Source organism: Apus apus, chromosome 11, assembly GCF_020740795.1.
Source record: "Apus apus isolate bApuApu2 chromosome 11, bApuApu2.pri.cur, whole genome shotgun sequence".
Classification (NCBI taxonomy): domain Eukaryota; kingdom Metazoa; phylum Chordata; class Aves; order Apodiformes; family Apodidae; genus Apus; species Apus apus.
In genome coordinates, this window is record NC_067292.1 from 15,842,060 (window position 1) to 15,863,655 (window position 21,596).

At 35.3% G+C, this 21,596-nt stretch overlaps 1 protein-coding gene across 3 annotated transcripts in view; it reads left to right on the plus strand.

Annotated features, from left to right (window-relative positions):
* Positions 1–21,596, plus strand: part of FTO (FTO alpha-ketoglutarate dependent dioxygenase) — a 228,975-nt gene that overhangs the window by 34,951 nt on the left and 172,428 nt on the right. For all 3 annotated transcript variants that reach the window (XM_051629516.1, XM_051629518.1, XM_051629517.1), the window contains exons 2-5: positions 3,133–3,210; positions 4,826–5,489; positions 12,466–12,609; positions 20,698–20,777. In XM_051629516.1, the coding sequence (XP_051485476.1) occupies positions 3,133–3,210; positions 4,826–5,489; positions 12,466–12,609; positions 20,698–20,777 (966 nt within the window). The remainder of the gene's footprint in view (positions 1–3,132; positions 3,211–4,825; positions 5,490–12,465; positions 12,610–20,697; positions 20,778–21,596) is intronic.

Below are 21,596 nucleotides of genomic sequence, written 5' to 3' on the forward strand. Positions count from 1 at the left end.
ACTTAAGAATTGTTGAAAGAAAATAGGAAGTTAGTGAGATACTCAGTTTTTGTTTGCATTGTCTTCTTATATGTTTGTTTTCCATAGCATGTGATTAGTCTTTTGCTTCATTCTGTGTGATGCTCATTGTAAGGTGAACGTGAGTAATCAACTGCTGATAAAAAAAGCTGCTTGCATCCCCTCAGAGGCTGGGAATGTGGCTGTTACAAGTTTCAAAATACCATATTTTCTCAACAAGTCTTGTAGAAGGAATAAGGAGATGGGCTTTTCCAGAATGAGTAACAGTCATGGGTTTTGGCAGTCTACTAATTTGAATGTCATTGAGTCCCATTTTTCCCTTATACTACTTAATTTGAAAATAGCAAACAGTGGGTGTGTGACATAACTGCAATTTGGCACGTGGCTTTGGTGTGTTAGTTGTGTTTCTCCTGCTCTGTAAAATGTAACACGCTGCTTATATTGTCATGAAGAAAGGAGGAAGAAGGTATGTATAGTGATTGAGAGATACCAATTATTACTATTCCACTTGCTGAATTTTACAACCATCTCATTAATAAACCTGTTTATTACTAGTAAATGAGGAGAGATTGTTGATATTTGCAGGAACTTTATCACAGGCTCTGAAGCTGGGCTTCTGATGTTCATGGCAGTTAGCAGAGTTGAGTATAACAGATGCACTAACATTCACAACAGCCCACAAGAGAAGATATTTGCAAATATTTTTCTCCTTTCTGAAGGCCCATATACAACACTTATAAGGTTTCTTGAGCAGTGCAGAGTGCATGATGACATTTTAGGGATGTCACATAAGATTGTCTTTCACAAATTGGCATTGCTAGGGTATGTATTAAAAGCATATTGGCTGTTGAAGTGTTAAGAAGCATAATAGTGGTACTTGAATCAACTGTTACACTGCATTTTTAAAGTGTAAAAGACAGATTTAGAAAAACGCTTTCTAAGATGCCTGATATATTGAAGTAAAGGCCATTAAAAATGTTTTTAGGGGTTTATGTGTTGGAAGAGCCTAGAAGCAATGCTTATGGAACACTGCTTAGACTAGCTGGTATATATTCAGGTTTTCGGTTTTGTTTTTGTGGGTTGGTTGTTTTTTGGGGGGTTTTTTGTGTGGTTGTTGGTTTTTTTTACTTTTTGCAGGTATTTGTAAGTAGCTTGGTGTTTTTGACATCTGCGTGACAGCTTCTTGCATAAGAGATCAGCAGTGTGTTATACCACCCACCCAGCTGTGTGTATTAGTCTGTACATCAAGCTGAAGAGCAGCACTTAGCCAGATCTGACAATCAAATGTGAACTAGTACTGCCTATACACAAGAGTGCATTTTAATGTTGTGTGCTTTTTGCCAAGAGGCTGGTACTTGACAGAGAAATTGTCAAAAGCTCTCTTCCCACCTCTTTTTTCCTGCAGATGTGAGTCAGTGTTAAAATCTATTAAATTTTATTCTGCAGTTTAATGAGATTTATCTTAGAGATAACAAGCCAATCTAATGTTTTCAGTGATTTCACATAAAATTGCAGCAAACTTTTTATAATAGAGAAGTGTTACTGGTTTAGAACATGCAGCAAATTAGCATGTCATTTATTGCCATCTTCATCTGAAGTTACGCTGTGCTGGGTTTCACCAGTGACTTCATGTCAACATAACAGGCTGTCCCCAGAGAAAACTCAAGACCTAGAGAAATTAAACTGCTGGTTTGTCTATCTCAGACTAGTTAAGAGTCAGTGATCAGCAGAGCATGAGTGTGGAGATGAGTGAGAACAACCTGCTCTTATTTTAGTTTGACTGATATGCTAGCTGTATACCTTAAAATCTGTACTTCCTCATTATTTTAAGCCTCTGTTATCTTCCTTGATGCTTAAACATGAAAAAAATTCAGTGTCCCAGAATAAAATACACAGTAACACTCTTCATAGTTGAGCTTTCCTTATTTGTGTTTGCTATAAGCCAGGAATTAGTTACTACATGTAGTATTTCTTTCTTCCTTTTTAAAATAGGATTGCTAGAATAGGGAACTTATGTTTATGCAACCCAAAAGTATAAAAAGGGGAATTTATAAGAAAATTACAATGAGTTTTCTTGTCTATAGAATCATCAATTTGCTGTGACATCTATGTAGTTGTTACAACTTACTCCATTTTCCTTTGTATTATACCCTTAATTCTTTTAAAATGTATATTCCATTTTTATCTGCTCTTACAACATAAAAGTATTAAGCAAGCTGCAGCTTCAGTTATTTCATGTGATAGTATTTATGTAGTTGAAAATATTGTAATAAATATCATTTGAATCATGTTTTCTGAAATGTTCAAGCTTTATAGTAGATATAGTTTTATGATCTTTCAGTTGCTTTTTTTCTAGTAAATATTTGTTAATAATCAGAGTTTGTAAATAAACTAGCCTTGCAAGCTAAAAGAAGAAATAAAGGACACTATTAATTTTCCAGCCACATGCTTCCACCGTAACAATTTTACACTGTTAATCTGTACTTGTATCAGCTTGAGCTAGTGTTGAGTTTGACTGCAGGTAGATAAATGTGGATGGACTTGTCATGGATTGGGAGTGTTTGATTTATAAAATCTGATGATAAGTTTGAAGGGTCTTGTGAAGTTTCCACATTTTTAGCTTCACAATTATTTGTATAATGCATATGAAAATTCTATTTTAATTATTAAAAAAATGGAAAATACACTTTGGCTAAAATTAGGCATTTATTTGAGCAATTTCTTAGTGGTCATGTTGACTAAACATTGGAGATACTTTCAGTCTGAAGCAGTAGTAAAAAGGGAGTTAAGAGAACAAGGGGAGAGGGAACACTTGCTCTTGTGATGCTATGATTTTCTTCACAGTCAGCTGGTTCTTAGCGCACTCCCAACATCAAACCAGTGTTGTGGCTGCCTGATGGGTTGCCATGATTTGAGTATTTTAAACATTGTCAGGTTCTACGGGCTTTGTGCTGTAAATGATGTTCTCTTTTTCCTTCATACACTCATTTCAGGAAAGATTTTAGAGTACGCCCAACACTGTGTCTTTTTAATACAACTCATTTTTTACTTGGCTGTTTATATTTTGTTTTTTTTATTCTAATTTTCTGTTTCAATTTTATCTATCCAAAACAGAAAAAAAAGCTTCTTGAACAACTTGGAGAGAACACACTTCCATATATGACACCAGCCGATGCTGATTTCCATCAGTTGGTAATGTATTTCTTTTTACTGTACTTGGTTCAAACTAAAATGGCTGTTTGCACTGAAGAAATAAAACTTTCTTGAAAGAGAACATGTTGGAAATGTTAGGCAGGATGCAAGTAATAAACTACAGTACCCTGTTAAGTATGGAGATGTACAGTCTGAACAAAACTAGAAAGTTCCATCATAAGCAAAACTTCACTGACATCTTTTCATCAGGCAAGATGCATCAAAATAATTTTAGAAATGGGTTCCAAATAACAGGCGGAAATGATGTAATGTTTAAAGCCAGTTGTGAACAAGATCAAGTTGGTTAACAAGGCAATTTGCAAATATCTGAAGTACAAACTATATATCATTATTTAAGTAGCAGTTTGCTTATCAAGGGTCCTTATTGTTGATTTCTAACTTTATTATATTTCTTGAGTCATCCTTCCTGTAGGGTGATTCTCTGTGTTGAGAACCACCAATAGAAATAACAGCTTGTGTATATTCATATGTAACACTCATATAGATAGTACTAGTAAAGTCGTTTTGAGTTGTACCAAAAGGAGCCCACAGATGGATCATAGGTCGATAGCACTAGTTTGCTGTTTCTTTTATTTTCTATTAATTGTAATGAAATACATAGGAACTTAGTCTATTTAAGAACTTATTCACTAGTCTTTGTCCAGTTTGCTGCGCAGTCTCAGCAGTAGTTAAAGCAGATTTACAGGCAACCAATAAAAGGTGTGATTATATGATACTCACTTCCTTAGAAAACCAGATTAATGAGATAAAATTACCCAAGTCTTCCTGGAGTGGGAAGCAATATTTTGCATACAAAGCAAGATACTGTGGATTAGCAGCATTACACCCTGCTGGGAGCTGTTGCCTCCACACACTGCTGGAATCTGAACTCCAGCTGATGTGGTCGGAAGAGGATAAGGGGAAAAAGGATAGTACTGGTGGGGAGATGGGGAGGAAAGTAAAATCGTAAATTTTCTCTTCCCTAAGAGGGAAACTTCTATATAAAATGTGAGACTTAATTGGCCTGCACTGATGTGTGAAAATAGAAAAGACCAGTATGTCAAGGACTGTTTTGAAGACAGAGGTGCAGGGCAGCAGAATTTTGTCCTTTTTTTGAAACGTGCATTTTCATTTTGGTATTTTTGCAAAAATTTCAGTTGATCATCTAGCCTGGTAGAATTCTGTGCATCAGAATGAGACAAGACAGTCTTTGCAACCATCGCAAATAGAGGAGTCACTTTGTTACTGAACAATAGTTTATTGTTTATACACTTACAAGTAACATTATCTACAAATTGATCAGGGGAATTTATACGTTCTATTGATTTCTGTTAGAATCCTCTGATTCATTTATTTATGTATTTATTTAGAGATTTGCCCTGGTGATACTCTTTGGTTACAGTCCACTGGTGCATATCCAGTTTGTGCCATATATTGCAATAAGAAAATAAAGTCACAAATGCTGGCATTTATTTCTTCACAATATTCTAGACTCATCCTTGATAACTTGTCAATGAGCTTGGTCTGATCTTGAATATATTAAATACTTTGGTTCCTGTAAAAAGAATAATTATTTTGTTGTGTTTGTGTTTGTTTGTTTTTTTTTCTACTTTAGTGGGAGACCAAATATTCCAAGCTGATTTTCAGAAAATCTGATACAGTACCTGAAGAGCTCCATCAAATGGTACAAGAAGGCTTTCAGACCTTGCGAAAGCACGATTGTTTCTTTCAAGATCTTGTAAGGATCAAAGGAAAAGATTTTCTTACCCCAGTGTCTCGTATATTAATTGGAAACCCAGGATGCACTTACAAGTACTTGAACACAAGATTATTTACAGTCCCTTGGCCTACTGAAGGTTGTGATATAAGATATTGCAGTCCTCAAATACATGATGCTTGTAAAGCCTTAATCAGACTTAACAACTACTTGCATGTTGAAGCAATCAAGGCATTACAAGAACAAAATTTGTCTGAGACCAAAGAAATTAAAACTAAAGATGCCACTGTAACAGATGAGGAGCAAAATTTTGCAACTTCTTTTATGGAGAAAGGGTCTATTTCAAAAGATCAAAGCAGTTGTGTACCAGAGGATGACTACGTAAGTCTAAAGAACAGAACATCTTATAACTTGACTTTATTGAATTATATGGATCCACTACAAATGCTGTACTTGAAACAAGAACCTTATTTTGGAATGGGGAACATGGCAGTGAGCTGGCACCATGATGAAAATCTGGTTGAAAGGTCCACGGTTGCTGTATACAGTTACAGCTGTGAAGGTGAGTGTTGGGAGGTGTGAGTTGACCAGTGATATAAATACCTGCAAAAAGCATGTACAAAATATACCTGTGTTTCCTGCAGCTGCCTTATCTGTTGTTCTCTATGTAGAGAACATCCGGTAGCCTGTGAAATGTTTCATTGTAGTTGAGGTCACTGTCTTTGTGTTATTTATCATATACAGACTTGCTTCTGCTTTATGCTGATTTTACTACTCTGCTTTCTTTAGAAAGATAATTTTAGATTGGTTTTGTATAGAAGTATTATTGTATATACTTGGAAGTATATACATTTTGTCTAAGCATGCTGTACTGTTAATGTGTTTTTTGCAGAGGACTTGCCAACATTTCCACAGTTGGGAAGGGTGGAAGTTTTCTGTTAAAAGACCTGTTGTGTGACAGGCTCAGCAGGCTCTTAGTGATTTAAAGACCATTTAAATGCAGTATTAGAGGGGGAAGAATTTAGTTGGAGACTCATTAAATATTTCATTTTTAGTTTTAAGTTCTTTTCATATTTATTTAAAAGATGTGAGGAATTTTGTGTATTTTTTTCCTGTTTTTTTAACAAACCCTTGCATTTTTTTAATGCCTTCCAGTTTTGCAAACATAAGATTAGGATTTAGACAGGTGATTGAATTTGCAAGTGCTCTGTTATGTTTCATAATGCACAACTGATTTTTGGTCCTTCCAAAAATCCTTTGAAGTTTGCTCTAAAACATGGGAAGAATTCACATTGGCTTCCATAGCTTTTACTTTCCATTCTCTTGTTACTTTTGTTACTGGTTTTGAAACTGTGGGTCACTTTCTTACTTAACATTCCTCTGAAATAATCTTATGTACATTTTCCTGGACTTGAAATATCAGCTGGCTTGGCAAACTTGGATGGAACAGATTCCCTGACCAGTAGAAATGTAATTTTGTTTGTGAATTTTTTTCTGTCTTATTTGCTGAAGATGCTAGTATTCTGTGTCCAGTAAATGTATTTTTTTCAGTAGTACTGTAGATATTTTTTCAGTAACATTTGAAGTTAAAGAAACATAAAAATGAACTTGAAGTAATAATAGTGTATGTGAGGATTTATTGTAATAGGCTTCAAAACTTTTTACTTGAACATAAAATTTGCTTGTGGAGAGTAAAAATAAATCCCCTTTAAGTTCAGAGAGCTATAAATTAACAACAAAAAAAGAAATCTGCTATGTTTGTTCATAACTTGTCACTTGGTTTTGTTTATTCAAGTTCAGCAGGTTAGGTAAAATCATGCTGCTTAAAAACTACTGCAAATTTTATGCAAGACTTTGAGGCTAGGAAGAAATATTTTAAATGTTTAGACCAAAAATTATTTTGCTGACTTAATGTAATTAATATTTTTACAACATACCATATTTTTTCATAAATATGTTTATACATTAAAGTTTATATTTTTTCCTGAAGGATTGAAAAATAGTCCTGAAAACATGAAAAAGGTACCTAAGAGCTTTCTGGTGAATAAATATGCTGTTCTGTCACATTTAAGAAAAACATGTTTAAATTGCTTCTTCAAATTTTTGTATTTTTGCAATGATTCTAAAAGTTTTTTATCAAATTGAAATTTGACTATATACTGGGGAGGGGGAATATCTTTGATGGAATGTGGTATTATTAAAACCTCAGTGTAAAAGCTGCTTTTTTGGGAAGAAAGTGATTTGTGAGGTCAGATCTAAATCTGAATTCCACTTGATGGCTCTTGATCATGGCTGAAGTTGGTTTCATGATCTTTAGAGTGAGTTTCAAGTGCCCAGCATGGTTCCTGAGCATCATGAGGAAATATCCTGTAGTGTGTGATGAAAACAGTTCACTTGCATCTGTCTGTGCTCAGGTTGTGGTTGTCATTATATATCCCTAAAGTGAAGTTGTATTTATATTTGGATGACTTATTCATAGTTTGGAGGACCTGCAACCTGTTTATGGTTTATGAATATGGGATTGCTTTTTAAAGTGACAGTAAATACTTACGTGTTGTAGTATTCTACCCAGCACATCCAAGAGGAGTAATAACTCTACATTATTTTAGAGAAATAAATGAATTGTGCTTTTGCTTTTCCATTTTCACGTTTACACCTTTCAAATCCTGGTGTTTATAAACTTACCAGTGCTGAAAAACATTTTTGCCAGTTGCATATCACTTTGATGGGTTGTTGGTTTCTGTAGTTCACAACTGTCAATATTAACTTGTATCTCTTTCCAAGCTCTCCATAACTGTGAATCACAAAGAAGCTCCACATCTTCTTGCAGATTCTTGCTAAATCTTTGTAGAATCGCATCTTGACTCCTTTTCCTATTTTCTGTAAATATATTTGCTTTTCAAGCTGGTATCTTTTATTAGTACTTACACCATTAGTTCAACTAGTATTGAATTAGTACTGAATTCTGACTATAGTGTATAGAGGCCATCACAGAGTCATTACAGCATACATAACAAAACTGGTCAGAATTGAATTTTTTTGATGGAACATGTTTTCCTTAGATGATGTCAGTGAGATGGAATAGGAATTATGTGGGAGAACACACTGATTCTGTGGGAAATTCAAACATAAGCATGTTGATTTTTGCTAAGAATAGCTTGATTCTCTTTTCTGCTTGATCGTGCCTTTTTTTTTTTTTTCAATCAACTCTCAGTTCCCCAAATTCTCACTGGTTCCTGTGAAACTGCAAACTCTGAGGTTCTGTAGCAGCCCCAAAGTATGGGGCTTGAGCTTACAGAGTTTCCTGGTGGGTACCAGTCTATCCTGCCACAAATGCAGAGTCCCTGAGCTTTCAGATTGTGAACAGCAGGAGCCTGAAGAGCCAAGCCGTCTTACTGCTGCTGACACCTGTTTGTCACGCTGTTTAGAGATGCCCAACTCAGGTTATATGTGGTTTTTTTTAATTTTAATTTGTATTTTTATATCATTTATTTGGTACCTACTTATTTGTTTAAATAGCATTGAAACAGATACTACTGTAATTGAAACAACTTTATTTTCTTGTTTGCTTGTTCAGTGTTTGATACCATAATGAAAATTTCATGTTTGAAACTTTGATCAGTATTAATTGGAGTTTTTAATATGCCACAAAAAAATTGGGAGAGCCAACATAAAGATACTGGAACAGGTTGATTCTAATTAGCATCACTGCTTATTTTCTTATTTCCAGTGTCAAGCAGTGTCAAAGCAACTTCAAATGAAGTACATTTATAGCAACAAAATAAGGCAGATGTTTTGCCTAATTGTTATCTGGATAGTATTAGCTTTTACTTACATTAAAACGAAATGCTTTATGTTACACTAAGTTAAAAGTAGGTTATCAAGTGATGAGAATAGGTAATCACAAAAATATGAGCAATTTTCTTTTGTATATTCTGCATGAAAGTGCATGACTAGTTGTCATGGTGCATATGCAGAACTGAATACATTATAGACAGTGTGTACAACTGTGCTGTCACTAACACTACTCAGAATTAAATTATGTTTCAGAATTTACTATCTCACAATAATTCCAAATTTTGACCAATTTAGGATTTTTAATAAGACATTAGTTTACAAATATCCCATGAGAGCATTAATGTAAAAACTTGTTCAGGATATTAATATAGTAAGCTAATAACCCATTTTTTGTTTCCTGATGCAGTTATAAAAGTGAATTGCAATCCAAATACTGGTGGAATAAGGGCATTTTCAGAAATTGGATGTTACCCATGAAGATTTCCTAATGAACAGTTTTCCCTGAGGTCTTTTTAAGTTCTGTAGGAAGTTTTATTGCTTAACAGAGCACTAGTTGGTTCTAAAGATGTTCTTTGAAGTAGAGACTGGTTTCAGTTACCAACTTAAAGGAGAAGGAAGATCATGTAGTCACTGGAAGTGTCTGTCTTTCTCTTACCTGGCTTTCTCACAAACTATGTTTGAGGTTAGATAAATAATTTTCTCTAGCTTTACATTATCTTATCTGTCTTCTGGCTGTAAGGGCTACTGGCTGTATAAATCTCTTGAGGTACTAAACAGCTGGATCTGTTCACTGACCAGGTAATGATAAAAGGTTTAACAAACTTAGTTGCGCTAACTGATGTTGAAGGAGCTTTTATGCTTTTTTTTAATTGCTATTTAATGACAAAGTAGATGTTGACAGTCTTGTTTTTAGCTATGTGCTGGCAGTGATTCCATCGTCGAAGAAATCATGTTTCATTTAAGACTCCATTTAGGATATAGTTTGGTATTTCAATTTCACTTGAATAGAGAACATTTAGGTTTCAGGGTGTCAAGAAACTCTTGAACTTGTCTAGAAATTTTGGTGCCAAATAGCAAAGAAAAACCTTTCCAGGCTCCTTTTACTTTCTCTGCTGCAGAACAATAGCCAAGCTAGGTCCAAGAAAACAAGTTTTATGTTGTTCAGAACCTAATCATGACCCAAAAGTGATAAGATCAGGAGCTGGAACATCTCTGAAACTTCAGCTATCTAATTAGAAGCATAATGTTGAGGCTGATTTTCTGAAGCTACATTCTCTCTTTCATGGTTCTATCTTAATTAGAGGTTTGATGAGGTATTATTGTTACATTGTGGTAAGCTTTTTCCTGTTTTCATGATTTTGTTTGAGATGCAAGCATAAAGGTTCCTTGCAGGCCAAAATTTATAAACTGTTAATGAATAGAATTCAAATTTGCAGATAGTTTTCTTGTATTTCCATTAAGTACTGCTACATTTGACCATTTCTGTATGGTCTACTCCAAAATAAATACATGGTCTTAAGGTGCTGTGTATTGCAAGATCCACATGATTTACTCTCAAAGACCTTGGTTTAGATGCATTAAAATGTTCTCATTTACATGAGAACTGTAATTATATCCATGAATGTACAGCATTCGGCCATGCTTGAGGTGTGACAGACAGAATTAAGAGACTTATTTTTATGTACAAGTTTGTCAGTGCTACCTAGAGAGATATTATTAAGGTGTCCTCTTTTTTTACCTTGCTCTCACTTTCAGCATAGTTTGCATTTAAAAGCTAGTAGCAGCTTGCTTCCATTTGTTACCAAAATAACATGGTAGCAGCAATCAGTTTCAATTGCTGCTGGTAATTATAAGGTGCAATAATTGAGAATATAGAGAAAAGGAGACTGTGAGCTACACTTGAACTCTGTACTTAAGCAATAAAAAATTTATCAAACTACAAAAAATAAGTCATTTTAACGAGCACATTCCAAAGGTGCTGGATTTATGAGGAGACCCCAGGAAACTTTGATTGAAATTGCTGTCTCTGATTGTAGTTCTATATTTTATTGGTGCCATATTGTGAACAGTGCTGCTGCCAAAGTGAATAGGAAAGCAGCATAGCAGAGAGAGTTAACCCGGGAAGGTTACCTCTTTTTATAATATCCATGATGTATTGCATTAAAAATGCCTTGAAAGCCATCCTATTTGCAGTTTTCCAAAAACATTTTTCTTAAATTAAGTTACGATTTATCTGAGCTGGGCAGAAAATATGAAAGCCCCTTGAAGACTTTAGTATTGATTTTTCTGAGTATTTGCTAGCTCTTGTTTTCTTGTTTGTGTGCTCCTTGATAGAAAGGCCTAGAGCTGCTCCTGAGCCAAATCTTCAGCTGAATGAGAACTGCAGCAAGGAATATGGGGAGTGCATTTAGAGTAGGAGTTTTAACTAAGAACTTCAGGTTGGCTCTTTAAAAAGTTTGGCTCTCTGCTTCCTTTAGGCAATACTTAATTGACATAGCAAATTAAGACAATTTATTAATTATTAAAGGCTACTCCCATCTAAACAAGCATTGCAGAAACCATGTGAGATGAATGACTCTAGTATTTTTAAAGTGTGAGTTCAAGGTCACTTTTTGTGTGTGCATATTGTAAGACTAACAAACATTTCAGTATTTTTATTTTAGAATTAAATGAAGACAAAAGTTTTAAAAATTATCACATGAAAGCACATTTGAAATGGACAGCAAAGTGGCCACACACAGTTGCTAACTTATAAGCAATAATGAGGCATGCTACATAGTTGATGATTTCTGACTGTTGGCTGCCATTCTCTGCCAACTGCTTATTAAAGCTTCATCCTCCCTCTGTCAAAATGCTCTGTTACTTTCACCATAAAATGGTTATGCCATGGCTCTCAAATACCTTGTTATAAATGCTGACTGTATATTTCAATTTATACTGCACTGAAGTAAGCTTCTGAAAATAGTTCTGAGGGATTAAGCTCTAAATACTATTTCTATGCAGTGGATTATTTTTTCCCCAAGCTCAACACATTCATGCTGCTTAATGATAAGAAAAATGTTGTGACAAATGTATTGAAGCTTCGTTGGCTCTTGCACGTGTTATCTAGCATGTTTGACTAATAATTTTGAGGAAAGAATCACGGATACCATTCCAAGATCTGCTCAACTTCGTTAGTCTAGGCTGTGGTTTGTGCCCATTATTTCACTTTACTTTGCCTCAGTTTATGATTTGTTGAAATTGCAAGCATGCAAACAAATGAAATTGTTCATAAAGTGCTTTGGCAGTTTATGGCTTGAAATTCTTTCAGGGGTTATCTATTTTTATATCAGTGTTGTTGCATTTTTTCTTTTTCCTTCTGTGCTTATAATTTTAGTAATGTAAACAAAAATTTAAGAGTGAAGATTAGCTAACACTTGTGTTACATTTACTTAAGAACAACTCAAGTCCATTACAAGCTTTGCCTTGATTTACCTTTTCCTGATTTTTAACATGAAGTTTTCATCTTAGTAAAGTTGGTTGCAAAAAATTACCGTTCTCATATGACTCTTTACATTTTTTTTTAACCTATTACATACCTCTGACTTTGAAGATGTTGTTTTTTCCAAATGCAGATTATAGAAAGTTTAAACCTATTAAGATTGTAGGATATCAAGCCTGTATTGTTATTGAGACTGTATTGTTCTGTATTTTATGGTCCTCACCTTGTCTGTCATCTTTGTGTTTCCCCCTCTTTAAAGGTTCAGCCATGGAAGAAAGTAATGAACAGAAATTGAAGGGAAGAGACCCAGCTGTTTGGCATGTTGGCTTGAAGGTAGCATGGGACATAGAGACACCTGGATTAGCAATACCACTTCACCAGGGAGACTTCTACCTGATGCTTGGTAATTTTCAAGGGCAAAGAATGGGAACTTTATGTTGAAAACAGAAAATTACCCTTATTTTAAAATAAACTTTCCTTAATATAGGACTTCCCTTATTTAGAAAGACATGAATTCTGGCTAGAGTGTTTAATAAATTCCTCCTATCCTGCCCACTTCCATTGTATTTTCAGGAACATTTTTTTCCTAGTGTTTCTTTCACTTCATAGGTACAAAAGGAAAATACTCTTTTTTGAACCTTTTGTCTGTTTTGCAGTCAGAATTGCTAGTCCAAATCAGGCTTCAGGCTCTAACAGAATTTCCCCAGATCTTGTGAGAAATTAAGTTGTGTCTGTTCCATCCTTGTACTTCTAGATACTGATTCCTTTTTCTCTTCTTAATGCAGTTTTACTGACTAACTGTGAGCATCTGTTATGTTAAAAAAAAATAAAAAATAATCCAGTTTTGGAGTTTGGTTTATAGGCTGGCTACAGATGATGCAAGCTATGACTGTAGCAATCTTAATGGAACTGTGGTTTTTGAAGTGTCAACCATTATGCCGATCTATGGATGTTTTATTGTTCATCAGTTTTAGACATTACGCTTCTGTTACATTTTTCCATGTGTTATATTCAAACATCATCTTATAATAGTGGGATTATACTAAGATCATAAGGAACAGAGCTGTCATACTACAAGAGTGAGTATCAATGTCTTTAATGTATAGGATTAAAAAAAGGAAGTTATGTTGAATTCCTTACCTTGAGCAGCTTAGCTCACACACTCAGGTTTTTCCAAGGCAAGGCAAGAAGTGTGGCTAAGTTTTTTGACACAAAATCTGTTGCTTTTGGCTTGAGCTTCTCTTAGTTATTATTTTTGTTTAAACAAATTTAGTTATAAATCACAGAACTAGAAACATACAATGCTTCTGACATCGCTATGGTTACCTGTTTAGTGGCTTGGCTTGACAGGCATCATCTTCAAAGACTGAGAGTACTTCCAGTGTTCCCTGTCATGTGTTTGTGACTTGGAAGGTCAACACCATAGAACATCCCTAGAATGACCTGTCACACTGCCAACTTTTTGGGCTGAACAGTCTTTTCACTCCTACCTTTCACTTTTATCTTCTAACAAATATGAAAACAGTTTTCTTACCACAAGCACTACATTTGTGGGCAGTCTTAAGAAATATACACCGTTCCTTGTTCATGGTTACCTCATCAAACCCTGTGCACTGCCATCAATGAAGTGTCTTGTATGAAAGAACTGGACTGTCTGTGCACTTAAGTTTGTTCCGACATGTGCAGATGAAGTGTTAAGAAGTGAGAGCCTTTGTTGAAGAGGTGTGAAAGAGCCTCCCTTTTCTATATTTGTGAGCATACAGAGTAGCAGCCTGGAGGGAAGCAGAGACATTTCTTATATGTAAGTAAAGTTTTACTGGCAAGTAAACATTCCCAGAAAGGGAATTATTATTGCATTTTTGTGCTATAGCAGTTTAGGCATCAAATCGTTCCTGACTGAAAAGTTTGTGCATACACAGCTTTGCTGGGCAACAGATTAAGAAACAAGCAATAAGAGAAGGGGTTTAACTTCAGTATTTTTATTGCAAAGTACTGTTGATTGTAGTTGACTGAGTCACCAGATCAAAAGGACATTTTTTTTTACTTCCTGGCGGAATTTATAAACAGTAACTGAAGTATTATCAGGGATACTATATGAAGGGTGAGGCAGAAAGTTAGTTTATTAAACACACAACATTGTGATCATGTTTAGATGGAAATGAAGGATGTATTTATTCTTTTGATGGTGAAGTGTAAATCACTTTGTTATTAATACTTTGTGAAGAGCTTCAGATTTGAGCTCTGTATGCCAGGTGTTTGATAATCTCTTCTGCATTTCCAGAGCCTTTGTATTTTTTCTCAATTATGTTTAGAAAGTATTCTTTTATACAGTTCTGAGGGAGTATTCTCAATCTGGCCCTTTTATTAGGGGGCAGAACTGCCTTTATAATTTTCACTTGAAGTAAAAGACAAGATAAGTGGATGTACACAGTTTTAGTGTATTTTTCAGTCTTCAGATTTTTTTAAACTGACTTTAAAAAGGATGCATCTGAGTCTTGTTGCTGGCATTATTTCAAAAGCAGTGGCAGCAGTATGCAAGGCATCTAGAAAAGATACCATTAAGATAAGAGTTCTGCAGCTAGTAGTAGCTGTTGATATAGAGGGACTGATTGATAGGACTGTGTACTATTTTTGACTACCGTTCACTCATTCATCTCTAGCAGCAAACTTAGCAACTCTGCATCTATTCTAATTGTTTAAGTGGTTATAAGGTCTACTACTTTATATAAATGTTGTAAAATACTGAGATGTTAAATGTGGTATGTTGCTTATAATTAAAAAGCTAGTTCCTATGAATTTCTGTACCTGTAATACCCCAACTGTTTCCTAATATTGTACACACAAATCTTAGATATGAAAACATGATAACTTGGTATTTCTAACAGTAATGTGCAAGTACAGTATCTTGTGAAACCTGATCAATGGGTGTATCAAAAAAGTTTGGGATTGTGTTGTAGCATTTCTAGTAGACTTTTAGTCATGTTCCTATCTTTGCTGGCTCTATAAAATGCTTTTTGTTTTTCAAGGTATAATTTTAGTAAAATGCAGCCTTAAAAATATAATTTCTCACCTGCATTCTCAGCAGTCCTCTGCAGATGAACTCATACAACATAACTGAAATGTCTGTTAGTACTCAGCATAGGGTGATAAAATCCATCCTTCAAGTAAGCTATTACAGTAATAAACATGTATTTTTGTTTAAACAAACAAATAATACAAAATTACTTTAAGACAATTTTTTTTTGAGGCTTGTTTTTCCTAGTATGAAGAAAGAGGTCTGCTGAATGACTGCAAATCTGCTGCCTAAAAACTCAAATCTGAACTTTATATCACTCATGAAACGGAAACACTTTAGCTCAATTTAGAGTAATATATTGGTCTGCAGAGGAAGTGCATTCTGAACCCTGCTGTCTCAAGTACACAGTCAAGGGGTGTCTAATATGAAACGTGTTGGGTGCAGGCAATAAATCCAACACACGTGGAGGTGAGCAAAGGGCCCCATCTGCTCTGTCCTAGAGCATGCTTAACTAGGGTTGTCATGGTCTTACTATTAAATTGGAATCTTTCCCCTAATCTTTGACTTAGACACAACCAGATTTGCAAGCAGATTTACAATTTTCACTAATTTTCCTACCATGACTTCAAAATATACTTAACAAAAATACATTCTGGATGTTCTCAAAGGGAGATTTACTTTTCTGCAGCTGTTTCCCATAGATCAAACTTTCACTTGAAGGTTAGGGTTTTAAAACAGCATGAAGATGAACTTGGAATCTTATACCTACCCCTCCCCACCCCCACCAAATTATAGTTCAAGAAGCATCAAAAAATTATTTTCATAACCAGCCAGAAGTAGGGGGCACACATTGCAGAGGCTGGCTTGTGGTTCAAGATAAATACTTAATGTAAACACTTCCACATGTATATAGTGGCTCATTAAACTATTTCTAGGTATTTAATCTGCTTCTATTTCCACAAATTAACTTGAACCCTCTTTGCTCTCTAGCATCTTGAATGTGTTGGAGTTTCCTAACTTCCCCCCTTTTTTATTTCCTTGATTCCACATTTAATCCAAATGCTATATTCCTTGATTATTAAGGCTTTGAACCCCAGAAATATATTTGTCATTACCAAACTTTGATCATGAAGTTGGACAAATCCCAGACACTTTTTTTTTTTCAGTTCATCAGTTCAGCCTTTTAATTAATTCTTTCTTTTGTTTGTGCACAATTTTCTTGTTAAAAAACTAGAAATATTTCTTAACTGGGGATAGTTCATCCCTCCAGCTTTCTGTTATGAAAGTAGTATTCCATTGACCTGCAATTTCTTGGGGAAGGAGACATACCTTCCTGGTGCTTTTTCTTGACAGTGCCTACAGTGAAACTAACTTGGTTAGGTTTTCTCCTGTTGAAGCATTATGTGCAGTTGGGTACAACTCAAACTGCAAATGGTGGAAAAGCATTTTAATACTTTTGAAAATTGTAATATGGTTAATATTGGCTGTAATATGGTTAAAAAATGAAATTCTTTATTTGTTCATGGTAGTTAAGAAAACTAATAGCACAAGTCCATTTCAATTCTGTTTGTAGAGAATTGTGGTGTTTAGAATATGGAAGCTTTCTGCAGTGCTTTAAACCTCACTGTACCTGTTATCTGTTTCAAGAAATAGGTGACAAAAAGACAACTGTCTAAAGAATTCATATAGACCCCTTGCAAGAACACAGAAAAAGCATAAAGCCCTGTTGGTAATTATGAGAGCCTTTTCCATTGTGGATGGTGTTTTTCTGGGAAGTACTTTACATAGTAGTAGTAAGTTTGGGCCTTTAATCCTTATTCCTTGCAGTGAGGATTGGCTAAGAATTAATGTCCTTTCTTTCTACCTTGTATTTGTCTTAATAGTCTGCAATGACATGGGTATACAGTCATTGTTTCTTTCTGAGTGCTTTGGCTCCTCACCTCACCTGGTAGTGAATTCAGGAGCAGAATTAGCTAAGTATAGCTACACTAGGTAAGTGTGCATATGTACACGTATCCATTAGTCTGTTCTTTTGACAAAGGGTATAGAAGCATTGGGCTTTCAGCATTTCTGCTGGTGATGCTCAGGCAGTTCAGCTGTCCAGAGGAAAATGTGCAGTGAAGTGTGGACAGAGCAGGGACGAGGACTGAGAACAGGATCAGAGAGAAAAGGAACTGGCAGTAGTGTCAAGCAGTGGAGAGGACTGTGCTGGGATTCTGTGATGTATGATTCTGTGCTGTTGTACCTGAGAAAAGAACAGGACGGGAGCACACAGAGAAAAACAGTCTGTGTCTTATAGTAGAAGGGTGGTCAGGTTTTGAAATACCAGCATTGATTTCAGGAACTGTAAGCCTGCTGCTCTCACAGAATTTCCGTGCAGACGTGAGTCAGTCCCTTAACCTCTCCTTACCTTTATTTTTTTCTGTGTCAGTTACCAACTTTATGGAGGCCTTGCATAGATAAATGTAGTAAAACGCTAAGTGCCTTGGATGGTTTTGAATTGTTTGGGTTTTATTTTTCCTGGAGGTCTGACCCATTCAATATATTAAATAAAAACTCCATTTTGTAAAGGTTTGTTTTATAAAGGTGTGTTATCTGAAGTTTCTGTAGCCTTAGATTCTGTGGCAAATAATTGTGTGCATTTGCAACTGATCAGATCACCCGCTGAATATTCTTGTGACTTCTTAGTACTTCATCTGTGAAGTCAAAATCTGACCTACAGATTATTTAAACAGACTTTAAGTTGATAACTTTGTTTTCCAAGGTGGCTTTAGCCACCTGTACACAATCATACATGTGATTAATTTCTTTTAATAAGTCTTGCCTCAGCTATACTAGCCATATAATGGGATCTGGCTGTAATGTGGCAGATGATTCATTGGTAAGTGGCAGGCACAACATAGTAGAAGAGTAAAACAATCTGTTTAAAAGAAATATGGATTTTGCCATATACATGTATTCAGGAAATAGTCTCCTTGTGCTCCACCTCAGAATGAAAAGTCAAGTTATTTTTTCCAGCATTCAGTCACTAAATGTGTGTTACCAGCCAAGTTGTATTCCTTTGAATGCAAATGAGCCCTTTACTAAATTGTCAGTAGTTTGAGGAAACTGAGTCAGACATTAGACTGCCTGAATTGCAAGTGCTCATCTCCATTTGCATAGCTACTGGTGGCACAATGGTAACCTGTTAATACAGGTAAATATTAATAGCTTTGATGTGTGTGCTTAGGCTTTGATTGAGAAAATTCTCTTTGGTCAGGATAACACTCTAGCATGTATTGGACTTCATTTGTTTTTCTTGATTGTTTTCTAGAAGTATTATTTAAAATCTGTAGTGGTTTAAAATTGGTAAAGAAGCTGATCACACTTCAGAAAAATAGTCTATGCAAGTGACAACAGTTTTCATAGACATGGGTGAGTTTGGAGAGAAACTGTTGTGGAAACAGAAAATTATCTATCACCCAATTCTCAGAACTTCTTTCTTACCTGTCAGTTAGTTTCTTGGCACATGCATCTCATAAGTATCCATATGGAAGGGAAGACTGTTTTAAGGAGAACGGATTGAGTGTTCTTGAAACTGTACTAACTACATTGCTGAGTTGGTGTCAGTGGTGATTTAGAATAGAAAGTCACTTCTGTGCATTATACAGTTTGAGTAAGTTTTGTGGGATTTTATTTTTGTAATAGATATTGAAATGAGATGTCCCTGCCATAGGTGTTCTGAATTTGTGGCAAGACAGGGGCCCACCGTTCCCTTGCAGAGAAGATGCCACTTTGTCTCTTACCTCCCCGTATGTTCTGGAGAACTGTCTGGCACACAACTGGTCTGCATGCAGTTTTCCAAAGCAGGACTGATACGTGTGTCCCTGCTTTCATGTGCATGTATTTTATGTGATGCACAGTACTGGAGAGGCTGTGTTCTTCTTTTCCAAACCTCACCCATCAGTGTTTAGTCATGTAAAACTGGTGTTAACTCGTATGTATCTTATCTTACCTAAAACCACAGGAGAGCTATGGTAGTTTTGACATTGGTATCCAAAGAAGACAACAGTTTTGGTTTTGGCTTGAAGACCAGTTTAGTAATCTGGAGGTAGTGGTCTGTATCTGAATAAAAGCTTTTGCTGTCAAATGTACAATGGCTGATTTAACAAAGAGTGCTTTTTCTTTTCAGTTTATATACTTTTAGAAGAAAAAGAAAAGCAAATCTTTACTGTAATCTTTCAAGACCTAGAATGTATTTTCAAATATCCTTTGAGACATGCAATCCATGAAGCTTCAACTATTTTTTCATACAATTACAGTTTTGGATTAATTATAAACTCTTTGAAAGAAGCCTGTAATTTTAATTTAAGAGTCATAAAGGATTAGAGACAGTTGGAAGCAGTTTCAAGGGGGAGCTCTAGGAAGAAAGATTTACCAGGGGTTTGAATAAAGGTGCAAATCAAAACCTAATACTCTTTCTTAATGCTGTGTTTGCTACATAAACCATGCCACAATGAATGGGCACTGAGTGGGATGGTGGAAGAGTGGTGCTGCAATTTTCTGTTGCAGTTGTTCTTGAAAGTGATTCCGATATTTAAATATTGTAATGTCCAGAGATAATATTGTTCTGTGATGTTCATATGTTTATGTAGAAATGAGCTTTTTTCTATGTTCTTTTTGTCTGTTTTGGAGTGTTCTTTGCAAGCTTTGTAACTTCACCTATCTGCAAACCTCATGCAAGTAGAAAAGAAGCTTCACATACAAACTTTCCCTGTGGGTACTCAGTACTGTTTCCTAACACTTGCCTGCCAATTCCTTATATAAATTGTTTTTCTGAATTTTATTTTTTACAAGTTTGTGATACTATCTGTTGTCTTGGGTTTTGACTTTGTTACGAGTTGCTTATAAAATTTGTAAAGAGAAGACACTCTTCTTTACAACTAGGATAAATTCCACCATCTTTCTGATCTCTTATTCATAGGACTTTTCTCAGGTTTAAGGTTCCAGACTTAACTGCAAGGTGAAGTGACAAATCTCACACACTCTGTTCTCTCCAGTCTGATAGTCTGTCATGGTCAGAAGTGCATTTTCAGAAATTAAGAATTTGGGCTATGAGGGTTCAGGTGTGCAACTATTGATGTCTTAAAAAGAAAAAATGTGATGGAGAGATGAAGCTTGATAATTTTTCATCATTCCCTGTTAAGATAACTGAAGCTAAATTCCATTAAATAATCAATATTGTTGAAAATACAGGCTCCTAGTTAACTAGCATCTTGTTAGTTCTCTTTTCTTCTATTTTTGTCTGCTAGTTTTTTGCTTGGTGACACTTCAGGTCATGTAGTTTTGTATGTTTTTTTAAGTCTCTCTCTACTAACTTAAAAACTATAACCCAGGAATGATTTTACAGAATTTTTTTATTTGATTTTCAGGCAGAGTAAGTTTTATTAAGTATATTTTTTTCCTTGTACTTAAGGTTTCCTAATCTGTCCCTAGATGATCTCAACATGACACATCAACACTGTGTTCTGGCTGGTTTTTCACCTCGTTTCAGCTCAACTCACAGAGTTGCAGATGTAAGTATCAAAAATAGTTTGCTACTTGGCTGTTTGTAAAACTAATATTCTGGTACTGTATGTGTGGCATGATAGGTTTTTATCCAGAACTATGTCCACAGTTATGTTTATGTCTCAGATTGTTTTCTTGAACTGCTATTTTTTCTATTTTTGGATTGAGGTACATTGTTTTCTGTATTGGTATTTTGCCTAAACACACAGCTGTATAAGATAAAAATGAAGAATGTGCTACACCACACCTGGATTGCTGGAGAAATGTAGAAACAACTGTATTTTCACCTGAAATGTTTTTAAATTTTTTTGCTGCATTTATATCCCAATCCTAGTTGAAAGGCAGTATTCATGTTGGGATAGAAATACTCAAAACAAAAGTCAGCAGTGTCCACTGGCAAAAATGGCCTTTAGGAGGTCAGAGCAGCCAAAAGCAGTTATCAGTATGCTTTAAATTGGATCCTTCTGTGCATCTGAGGATTGAAGAATCAAAAGTGGTAGAGTCCCTTGTCTCAAAGTTGTTCTGATAACAAGGCTTCAGCCTGATTGTCTCAAGTGCTAAGACACTTTTTTTTTTTACTAGACCTTCCTGTTCCTTTCCATGGTGGTGTCAGTAGTCTTGTTTGTGTAGCATTCTGATGGGAAAGCATACAGACTGCATTGTAAAAAGATACTTAAAACAATTCAGTTACCAGTTTCTTCTTTCATTAAGGCAAAATATACCACTACTGAAGCAAGAAATATACATGTATCCATATGCTACTGGTTTTTTTCTCCATTATTCTTCCCAGTTTCTGCAGGAATGGAAATGAAGCAATAACACCAGAC